The following is an 11,545-nucleotide window of genomic DNA, read 5'->3' as shown; positions in this document are numbered from 1 at the left end:
ATGTTAAAAACAGATGTGCTGTTGTAATGTTTGTTACTATTTAGTGTTTTTGAAGAGAATAAAATCAAAAGGGCCTTTTACCCAGGGGGCCTTTGGTCCTGTTTTGCTCTCCTACAGTATGTATCTATGCAACATCTGTAACCATTATGTACAAAACTGTCACAGTCGTTAGCGTTAAGACAACAAAACCAATGCGTGACAAAAACCAGAAGACATTTGTTTCTGTTTCTCAGGTTCTTTTTCTACTCTCTATGTGATAAATTGGATCCAAGGGTGTCTGAGAACATTTGTTTTCCTGCATGGCAATAAGCTTTTCTCTCTGGTTGCAGTTTCAGTTGTATTTTCTGCACTGAATAACTGCTTTTGAGCTGTCAAAGTTAACTAATAAGATATTTTCTCTTTTCTTTCAGATTTCAGATCTGCATAAGATTCATTAAGTGCAGAGGCTTGTAGTTTTAAACACTAGATTAGAATTTATAACAGAACAAGATTCTCTATTTGTCAAAATTTGGACTTCTGTTATCTCTTGTTATCAAGTCCTATTTTTTTCCTCATGCAAATTTTGAAGTAATTCTGGGCAAGCATATTTGGGCTTGGTTTGCATATACATTTCTGTTTTATTTTATTTTGATCAAATAAATGCAGCCAGATCATAATGGACACTATGACCTGAGTCTTGACCCTGTGTGCCTGCATGGAGAAAAATATTAGACAAGAGGTGAAGCGGGAATGTTCCTTGGGCAGTTCTCTGCTCTCAGAGATGTTGAAGGTGAGAGAAAACTAGTGTCATTAGAGTGTGTGTAGGTGACACTGGCTCTATAAGTGTGATAAAATATAGAGAACACACACACAGTGGATCTTTCCAGCCATTCCACAGTTATCAAGGCATACTGTTTACTGCATCAATATTATGGGTGACTCCAAGAACACATCGTCTTGGGTCTGTTTGTGTGTGTATAAGAAAAAGACAAAAGGAGATATGGATACATTCGAATACTTTAATGTCTTTAATGTCAAATGTATTTGCAACTGTACATACAGCTGGCCTAAAAAAAGTATATAAATACTTTGAAAATATCAAAGAAAGCGGCATCTACAAACAAATGCTGTTTTTTTAATATTTATAATTATGTTAACCTTTTTTTTCACTTTTGAAATGATTTTGTAATGATGGTGTTTTATCATTTAAAACCAAACATTTACAATTCAACCTAAAAATTTTACTTTTGTGAAATCTTTGCATGTGTGTGTGTGTGTAGAAATCATTCTGTAAAATAACTAATAATTTGATATACTTTGATAATTTGATATACTTTTTGATTTAGCTTTTTAATGCAATGACATTAAGATATTAATGTCATTTTCAAGTACCCTTTGGGGTATGTATATGTGCCGGTTTAGATGTGTGTCTGCAGGCATTTTAACAGTGTATGGACAGTATAGGAGTGTGTGTAGAGGTGTGTCAGATATCTGCAGGTGTACACAGAGTTTATAAAGCTCTGCACACTTTTTTGAGGGTCTGTGGCAGGGAATATTGCTTGAACAGCTGGGTCAGTTATATTAAGGTAAGTGAAAATTGGTGTTACTATTATTGCCTTTTAACTGTAATTTAGATGTGTTTTGATTTACATATATTTTAATTTTATTTTTAAACTGTGTTTTACTGGTATAGGTAGTATATATAGTAAGATTAAAAAAAATTGATTCAAAATAGAAAATGCAATTAAATATTAAATTGTTCTATTTCTATTTTAAAACAAATTTCCATTGGATGTTGAACAGAATTACTTTATATAAATATAACCATGCAAATAGCATAAATGATGACTTTTGAGCACAAAAACAATAACACAGATTACTGCATGAGCATAAATTATTATTCTCGTTCAACTTTATTTTCACAATTCTCATGTACAAGGGTCAACACAAACTAACTTCAAACAGACACACACACACACACACACCATGTGCGCTTTAGTGGCTAAATGTATTACTCAAGAGGTACAACAAAAATATAATGTTAAGCCTTTAACAACAAAAGTCAGTTTAAGTACCGTACTTTTTAAATTATTGAACAATAACTTTATAGTATAATAGTTTGCAGCATTGCTATCAAAATATTGTTTGCATGTTAGTACTAAAATTTTCTCTGTACATTAATGAAGAAACACAAAATTCCTTTGGCTTATTGTTGGGGTTTTGATTTCATTTGTTTTTAAATATTATTTATAGGTAATCTATTTCATAGGGCATAGTTTTATTGATTATTTTTGTATGCAGTATCTAAGATATAAAATGTATATATATATATATATATATATATATATATATATATATATATATATATATATATATATATATATATATATATCACACCCATACAATTTAAAAAAAATGAGATTAAATAATTAAAGGATTCAATTGTCAATTGTATTGTTTTCCAGCTGCTCTGAATGTAAACTTCAACACCAATAATAAAGGACACTGGTAAGCAAACATACCTACATCCATATTTCAATTTCAAACAGATTATCATGATTCTAATATGACTGTTTGAGACTTGACTTGATTAATAAGACAGACAATCACACAGACATGCTCACTGATAAGTTTCCAAATTTGCACTCTGGCACACTCCTGATGTTTGAAGAGTAAACATGAGCTTTAATTTATCAGTCATCACTGGACAGGAAACACACACACATATACAGTCACACCAGAGGTCCAGCCATCATGTTTAAATTGTCTACATATCTGCTTTGAATTATAACAACAGTAGAACAAGAAGGACACTAAGTTATGCATTATTGTAACATGCAGTTGTTACCTCCAGAATCAATTTGTACTTGATCTGACCCCCTAAAAATTACTTGAACAGGTCTGTAGCAAAATGTTAAAATGAAGACTTAATAAAATCAATTAATTTACAAGTTAATGTTGAATCACATTTGGTAACATTCTCTTTTAATGCCAATGATATTATACATTATAAGTACTTACTATAGTAACAAGCAACTAACCCTAAACCAATCCTTATTCCTAACCTTAAAGACATAGTTTACCTACAAATCTGTCATCATTAAATCACCCCCAAGTTGTTCTTAACCTTAATGAGTTTCATTCTTCTGTTGAACACAAAAGAAGATATTTTGAAGAAAATATGTGCTGAAAACCAAACAGTAGCTGGTAGCCATTGACTTCCATATTATGACAAAATGTGAATTTTTGTGTGAAGTCCCTTTAACACTATAGAAAGTATATGTATAGTTAATTAATATTAATCAGTATTTATTTAAGTAGTTACACAGTAACAATGTCACCTTAAAATAAAATGTAATCATACATTTTAAGGTTACCTGACAAAACCTACAAAACAAAAGCAAGTCAAATTCATATAAATCATCAAAATATAAATTTCTACATTATTAATCAGTATGCTATACTTTAAATTCATTTGGGATGGTTTGTGTAGCTGTATGATAGTTAGTAGAAAAAGGAATAGTAATAGTTTATTGTTATTTGTGGTTAGGCTTACGTGGAGATGAACGAGTCTGTGAAGAACCCAAACCAGCAGAGCTATTGGCAGGAGATGGGCAGATGGGTGGGCTATGAAGAGACCTATGATGTTGAGGCGGGCCACTGGGGCCCGTCCCACATCTCCTACCTCACCTTCAAGAGCCTGGTGCAGATACGCAGGACAATGAACACGGGTGAGGCAGTGACTGTGAGGTCATTATGGGGTCAAACCTCAGCTCAGACTTGCTTTCAGTAGACTGAAAACACTGTGTGTAGAAGCACTACCAGACATTATATAACATTATATACCTGTGTACATTGCAGTACATAATGCTTAATAGATCTATAGGCACTTATATATTGTTAATTATTATACATTATTAGATTCAAATATTTTGGGTTAGTGAGATTTTTTTGTAATGTTTTGAATCTCTTATGCTTACCATAGCTGCATTTATTTGATAAAATAAAGTGAAAACAGTAATATTGTGAAATAATATTCCAATTTAAAACTGTTTTCTGTTAGAATATATTTAAAAATGTAATTGATTCTTGTAATGCTGAATTTTTTTTGCATCATTCCTCCAGTCTGCAGTGTCACATGATCCTTCAGAAATCATTAATATGCTGATTTGCTGCTCAAGAAACACTTATTATTATAATAAATGTAGAAAACACTTGTGCTGCTTAAAATTTTTGTGGAAATCTTGCTACCTTTTTTCAGGATTTGTTGATAGGATAGGAAGTTCAAAAGATCAGGATTTTCTGACACCAAACTTTTACATTGTAGAGTATCTTCACAAATAATTTATAGGTTATGCACATTTGTAATTTACCTGACATTTCTGACAGTAGCTTTCAGTAATTTGCAACAACAACTGTACTAATCTGTTAAGAATTATGTAGGCATATATGTGTATAGTAATGACTTATTAATGAAAGTTATTCTCAAGTGTCCTCAACGAACCCGCTCTGAAATCTTAGTCCCAGTCCTGTCCTGATATCAGTTCAGAGGGTTAGCTTAGTTATTAGTAAGTGTGGAATGTGAGCAAGAATGTAACTTCACTACACAGGCTTCGATGAGATGGTAATAGATAGTTAGTGTCCCGAAAATCCAGCTTATCCTGTGCTCCTCTTCAGCTGTGTCCTTAGTGTTTATGTCTACTGTAATAAAGCTCAGGCTCCTTCAGAGTCCTCTTCCTCTCTTTTGCCTTCCTCTCTCTTTATTATTGTCTTTTTCTTTCTTTCTTTCTTTCTTTTTTCCCCTTGGATCAGGTGTGATGATGCTGGACAGAGAGGAGAAGACGCTCACCAGTATTATTGAGAAGATTGTGGATGCCCTGGTTAGCAAAAAGGAGATTCAGCCAGGGGACAGAGATAAAGTTCTTCAAGCATTAATGCACAAACAGAGGTACTACACACACCACACCGTTTGACATAAAAAAAAAAGGTGGACATCATTGTCACTCACTGAAAGGTTTCACACCCTTACTGAGCGATTGTTAGCATTGTTTTATTGCACATGCAGAACTTCTGTATTTGTGTGGAATGTGATTTGAAACTCTGAATTTCCCCCTACATGAGACAATACCGTTTATATCGATATACAAATGTTTCAAACACATCTGCTGGACGATTAACATTATTTTAAGCCATTTAAACGAACGCATAAGCCTACAGTTTAAAGTGGATTGCCTTCCTGTCAGAAGCATGTGCTGTTTAATGCATTTGAGACCTGTTTTCCCTGTAAATGTTAGAAAGTGTTAGAAAGTATAGTAAGCAAGTCTCTGTTAGACTTCACAGACATCACTGATGGAGCGCCGGCCCAAGCAGACGGAGCACAATAATTTTGTCTAAAATAGGCTGCATTTTGCTAAAATATTTTGTATCCAAAAGTTGAAGCACTTCAGATCTCTTTTCCCATTTACAACATAAACTGTAGTATGAAGAGTGTTGTTTGTGTTGCAGCCTGTTGCAGCAATTTAAAGAAATAAAAATTTAAAGTCAGAAATAAATTTAAAAAAAAAAACATTTTGTTACATTGTGTTGTAGCATTACCAAAAATTACCTCCTTCTAAAGATTAATACCTCTATATACAGGTATGAGGTGTATTTACATATATTTAAATCCAGTACCATGCTCTTCTCTTTTTCCCCCCAGATTTTTACTGTTGAAAGCAATAATCAGCCTGAAGCCAGTTTACATTTAAAAGCTTTAACAAACTTTATTCCTTTCTCTCTCTCTCCAGCCAGTCTGTAGAGACCCAGCCTCTGACTTCAGGTGTGGAAATGGAGAAATTCTCTGTCACAGAGAAAGTGAGCACAACTTTTCTTGTTTTAACTTATCTGAGCATACCTACCTATCATTTATTTTCTTGGTTTCGAATACAATAACGTCTCATTTTACATTTTTTGACTATGTTGTTTCATCCCCAACTAAAGAGGGACGCAACTCATACTGCAGAGGCCTCGATGGTGCTTGTAGGTGAGAATAACATCAATTTCAGATTAATATTTTAAAGACAATGCTGAGTTTAACATTTTGTAAGTCCAATTATATCATTTACATTGAAAATTTAGATTTTCATGCATTTTTGTTAGCAAACATTGAATGTATTTTTTTACACTATAATTGTGATGGTGTGTGTGTAAGGTGCTCTGGAGTTCCTGGAGAGGCCTACAATAGCATTTGTGCGTCTACGGGATGCCGTGGTGCTGGAGTCGGCACTGGAAGCTCCCGTGCCTGTGCGGTTCATCTTCATCCTGATTGGCCCAACAACAACTGACATGGACTATCACGAGTGTGGCCGAACAATGGCAGCACTACTAGCTGACAAAGTAAGAGATCTGACAGGAAGAGCAAATCTGGCATCATTGCAACAGTACCCTATTTAGATTTAGCATGACTTTTCTATTAATTAAAAAGAGATGTATGCAAATGGCCCTTAAATATGCCACTTAGGTGTACTGTAAAGAGAGTACACTTTCACGATAATGTTTCTTAACACACGACAACCACAACAAATTACATACAACCTGATCATTATAGTTATTATTATATTAGTAGAGGAACTCAATCTGGCATTACAAAAATATGACAACAAAATCTACAACAAGTGGAATGGTCTAATAATGCATCCATATTAATTATTCCCTAGAAGGAAAATGTGAACTACTAAAGAATTTCTACCTAACTAAAGATAAAAGAAATGAATGACAAACACTACATTTTCTTTCTTTTTTATATATTTCAAGTTTAAGCTGTTTCTCTCTTGTTTTTCCTACATACAGGTGTTTAACCAGGCAGCTTTTCAGGCTCAGAGTGACAGAGAGCTGACCGACGCTGTGGGAGACTTCATGGACTGCTGCATTGTGATTCCACCCACTGAGATTCAGGATGAGTCCATGCTAACATCACTCATCCCCTTCCAGAAGAAACTACTGCAAGAGAAACTCCGCCCATCTGACCCCAAACTCCGCCTGGATGTCAAACCTCGCAAGCGTAAGAACACATACACACTACAACACATGGTAAATCTAAGTATATAATAACTGTTTATAGACTTCTATTGCACATGCAGTAGATCAGTATTTTCAGTTAACAACTGAACAGAAATTTAAGAACTCAAGTGCTTCCTGGCCAAACACAAATTTCATGAAGATAAATGTATCAGTTGCGTAAGAGTAATGAGCAAGAGTCCTTACATAAATTTGGTATGTGCCATCAGATTATTCTGGCTTTCATGTGCACAAAATTTTGATAAGTTTAGATGTCAATAGACAATACAGGTGTCACGCTACAGTGAGATAAACACACGAAGAAGATGATAAATGCAAATAGTCTTTAATAGATCCACACAAGGGTAAATCCAGGACGGAACAGGCAGGAGACACATGTAGGGATGTAGTAGACCGGACAAACACAGACTGCACAGACTAGGGCTTAAATACATGGGATGATGAGGACAATAAACAAGACACACCTGAACCAAATGACACAATAAAACCTGAGGGAAAACTAGTTCACGAAGCACATGAAGGATGAACACATGACAAAAACAGTCCAGGGGTGTGACAACAGGCCACATGTAACAATTTCATAGATTCATATCTGGCAAAGGACTCAATTAAATAAAACAAAAAAACAAAAAAAACAGTAGGCTAAGACAAGTTTGAAAAAGTAGATTTAAGTAAAATAAAAATTGTCACCTTTCAAAAACTGAAAAGCATCTAGGAGTATTAAATATATAAAATGTAATATTGATGTAATTATTGATCATAGCCAAGCACTGTACACTGTACAAAAATGAAATGAAAATGTAAATTAAATTTGTGTACAAATCTGAATTATCTCATTTTATTACACAGAATGAAAACTTACTAGAATATTTTATTCGGCAACATTCAAATATTTTTTGTATAATGACACTACACTATAAAGCTCCCAGGAAAATGATTCCCGATTATGACTATTATTTTTACTATTATTTGTTTTGGCTGTGCTAGTTTCTTAATGGAAGTAAGACAATAAAATACTCATATAAATATTCTGTGAAATAAATGGGAAAATTAAGAGTCAAGTGGTCATTATTACAAAATAAACCCCTTCAGGTCTATACAATTTTAGGAAAAAATCCCACTGACCACAAAAGCACATCTATTGCTAATCTATCTTCCCACAGCTTCAAAGTCCTCAGGACCCCCTCCAGAAGATCCATTAGCACGTACTGGTGTTCTGTTCGGTGGCATGATTAGAGACATGAAGAGACGGTATCAACACTACGTCAGTGACATCACTGATGCTCTGAACACTCAGGTTGTCGCTGCAATCATCTTTATCTACTTTGCTGCTCTCTCACCAGCCATCACCTTCGGAGGTCTTCTTGGTAAGTATGTTTAGCCTAAACAAGGCTTTGTTCACGTTGCACATATTTCCCATATCCGATCTTTAGGACTGAGTGTTCACACTGTCAGGCGGTCACTGTCACACTGTCAGTGTGGAAAGAGAAGACAGAAAACTGGAACTTTCAGAGAATTTACTGTACTGTTTTATTTTCTCACTCATTCATTGTTCACCAGTGAATGCACACAGTCCACTATATTGGGAAGAATGAACAAGCAGTTTTTTACATGAACAGTGAATCCCAAATTATGCAAAAAACTATTTCAAATCTGATAGGACTTTTCAAACTAAGATGCATTTTCAAAAATCAGATTTTAATCTTGGATTGAGTTCAGTCCTAATGAAAAAAGGGTGAAAAAATAGAAAAAAAAGTATTTTAATTTAGTAGATTAGAATTTTAGAAATCCAAATGACATTTAACAAAATTCCTTTTTGTGGATTTTTTTTTTTAAACAGTAAATATTTGTTTTGAAAGTTTTAGAAATTAAATAATTTGTTCTAAAATTTTAAAACTCAAAACCAGAAATTCATATTGATACAAGAATGAATTTAACTGGATTTTATAGAAATAATTACAATTATATAAAATTTGACCAAAAATATATTTAAAAAAAAAATACAAATCTGTTTACAAACCTGTTTAAAAATACAAATCCATAAAATATGCCAGAAAACAACTAAATTTTGTTTAATTATTTAATTGTTTTATGTTAATTTCAAATATAAAAAATATGACAATAAATTAATTTTGTTAAATGACAAATTCAATTTAAAAAATGTTTGTCACTTTTCTAACTCCATAAGTCTTCATGTGGTTTTCAGCAGATGCTTTACACCAAACATCATTGAACAACTCAAATCAAGTCTCACCTAACATCAAAACTCACCTTATATACTTTTGTTTGGTTCTCTTACACTTTTCTCCACAGCTGATAAGGTGGATAACATGATGGGTGTTTCAGAGCTGATGATCTCCACTTCAGTGCTGGGCATTATCTTCTGCCTGATTGCTGCCCAGCCTGTACTAGTTATTGGCTTTTCTGGACCACTGCTGGTGTTTGAAGAGGCCTTTTTTAATGTGAGTGTTTCTCTCATTTTACAACATCTATTTGAATACAGCATCATTCTTGTGTAATTGCTGGTCAGTTCATTTAAATTCTCCCATCATGCTTTTCCTCCTGGCTGTAGTTCTGTAAGTCTCAAGACATTGAGTACATCGTAGGCCGAGTGTGGGTTGGTGCTTGGCTGGTGGTCATCGTTGTGGTCATTGTTGCATTTGAAGGAAGCTTCCTGGTCCGCTTCATTTCCCGCTTCACTCAAGAAATCTTCTCCATCCTCATCTCCCTCATCTTCATCTACGAGACCTTTGCCAAACTTGGCAGGGTGCACACTTTTTTTTTATTAACTGCTTATATATATCAAAGTGTAATTAATTCTTGTGATGGCAAAGCTGAATTTTCAGCAGCCATTACTTCAGCCTTCAGTGTCACATGATCCTTTGGAAATCATTCTAATATGCTGGTTTAGTGTAAAATTATTATCAATTATTATTATTGGTGCTCATTTATAAACAATGGTCTTATTATTATTAATAATGAAAACAGTTTTTGCTTAATATTTATGTGGAGACCATGATACATCTTTTCCAGGATGCTCTGATAAATAGAAACTTCAAAAGAGCAGCATTTATTTGAAACTGAAATCATTTTGTAAACAAAATAAATGTCTTTACTGTCACTTTTGATCAATCTAATGCATCCTTGTTAAATAAAAGTATTAATTTCTTACTTACCCTAAACTTTTGAATGGTAGTGTATCACAGTTTGCACAAAAATATTACACAGCAAAAAAAACTATTTTCAATATTAATAATAATAAATGTTTCTTGAGCACCAAATCAGCATTTTTAAAATGATTTCTGAAGAACCATGTAACATTTAACACGTCCTCTGAATTATTCCAAACTTTTGACCGGTAGTGTAGTTTTGATTATACTCATTCAAGACATTAATTTCATCCTTTATTCCAGGTTTTCAAAGAACACCCTCTTATCCTGAATTATGAGCATTTAAACAATACAGTTGAGGACCCTTGGCACTCAGTAGTCAACTATCAGAGACTCCTGGACAATGCTACAGGCAATGTGTCTGTCGTGAGGTCCGTTCAACACCGGCCTTATCCCAACACAGCTCTTCTGTCCATGTGTCTCATGTTTGGCTGCTTCTCTATTGCATACTACCTACGTATGTTCAAGAATGGCAAATTCCTACCAGGCAAGGTAAATAGATTTGGAATTGTTGGAAATTTGACAAATTTACTTTTTTCACAGTCTTCCATGAGTGGGTTCCATTAATGTAAAGAACTGAATGTTTGATGCATAGATTCGACGTTTGCTCGGTGACTTTGGAGTTCCCATTGCAATTTTCCTCATGGTTGCTGTCGATATCAATATTGAGGATACATACACTCAGGTATGCTGCAAATATTTAATTATAAAAGAATTCAACATTAATTGGAAATTCTTATTTTAATTTTAGATGAGAATTAGATTCCTTTTATTTTTTATTTGATAATGGGTAATGGCTGCCTTTATAGATAGATGACACTTTTAGGATGCCAATTCAGATCCAATCCTATAAAGCTACTGTCTTGACCTCTTTAACCTTTGACTTGTGTCACAGAAACTGGTTGTGCCTAAGGGTCTTCAGGTGTCCAACCCTAAAATGCGGGGATGGTTAATCAACCCTTTGGGTGAACACAAGCCCTTCCCCATATGGCTGATGTTTGCGTCTATTGTCCCAGCTATGCTGGTCTTCATCCTCATCTTCCTAGAGTCTCAGATTACCACGTGAGTGATGTTTTCTGAAGGAAGATGATTTGATAGAACTGACAGGATCGGAAAGGAGAATTTTCTGTTCTTTATTGGTATTGATGGTTCCATAAAGAATCTTTAACAGCCAAGGAATCATCCCATTGCACATAATGTTCTTTATAATGGAAAAAATGTTTGTATGTTTTTTAAGATTCACAAAAAGGTGCTTTGTGGAACCCAAAATGGTTCATTTATTCCATCGCTATGAAAACGATTTTTGGAACTTTTATTTTTAATAGCACAACATAACAAAA

General features: G+C 34.0%; 1 protein-coding gene across 1 annotated transcript; it reads left to right on the top strand.

Annotated features, from left to right (window-relative positions):
* Positions 1 to 1,455: 1,455 nt before the first annotated feature.
* LOC109106320 (band 3 anion exchange protein-like) lies at positions 1,456 to 11,289 on the top strand. The gene is made up of 14 exons (XM_042767308.1): positions 1,456 to 1,565; positions 2,445 to 2,487; positions 3,530 to 3,710; positions 4,792 to 4,927; positions 5,766 to 5,832; positions 5,959 to 6,001; positions 6,170 to 6,354; positions 6,808 to 7,018; positions 8,199 to 8,402; positions 9,349 to 9,497; positions 9,608 to 9,802; positions 10,449 to 10,697; positions 10,801 to 10,890; positions 11,101 to 11,289. Exons 3-14 carry the CDS (start codon positions 3,542 to 3,544, stop codon positions 11,269 to 11,271), a joined length of 1,869 nt encoding a protein of 622 aa, XP_042623242.1. The 5' UTR covers positions 1,456 to 1,565; positions 2,445 to 2,487; positions 3,530 to 3,541; the 3' UTR covers positions 11,272 to 11,289.
* Positions 11,290 to 11,545: the final 256 nt, after the last annotated feature.

Source organism: Cyprinus carpio, chromosome A12, assembly GCF_018340385.1.
Source record: "Cyprinus carpio isolate SPL01 chromosome A12, ASM1834038v1, whole genome shotgun sequence".
In the NCBI taxonomy this organism is placed as follows: Eukaryota; Metazoa; Chordata; class Actinopteri; order Cypriniformes; family Cyprinidae; genus Cyprinus; species Cyprinus carpio.
The sequence above is the reverse complement of the archived record's forward strand: the minus strand, read 5'-3'. Positions and strand labels throughout refer to the sequence as shown.

Bases quoted from the DNA above. Each gene is read 5' to 3' on its own strand.
- LOC109106320 (XM_042767308.1), top strand. From the start codon at position 3,542: ATGAACGAGTCTGTGAAGAACCCAAACCAGCAGAGCTATTGGCAGGAG. The intron at 8,403-9,348 runs GTAAGTATGTTT...TTTTCTCCACAG, and splicing joins CACCTTCGGAGGTCTTCTTG to CTGATAAGGTGGATAACATG. The intron at 9,803-10,448 runs GTGCACACTTTT...CCTTTATTCCAG, and splicing joins CCTTTGCCAAACTTGGCAGG to GTTTTCAAAGAACACCCTCT.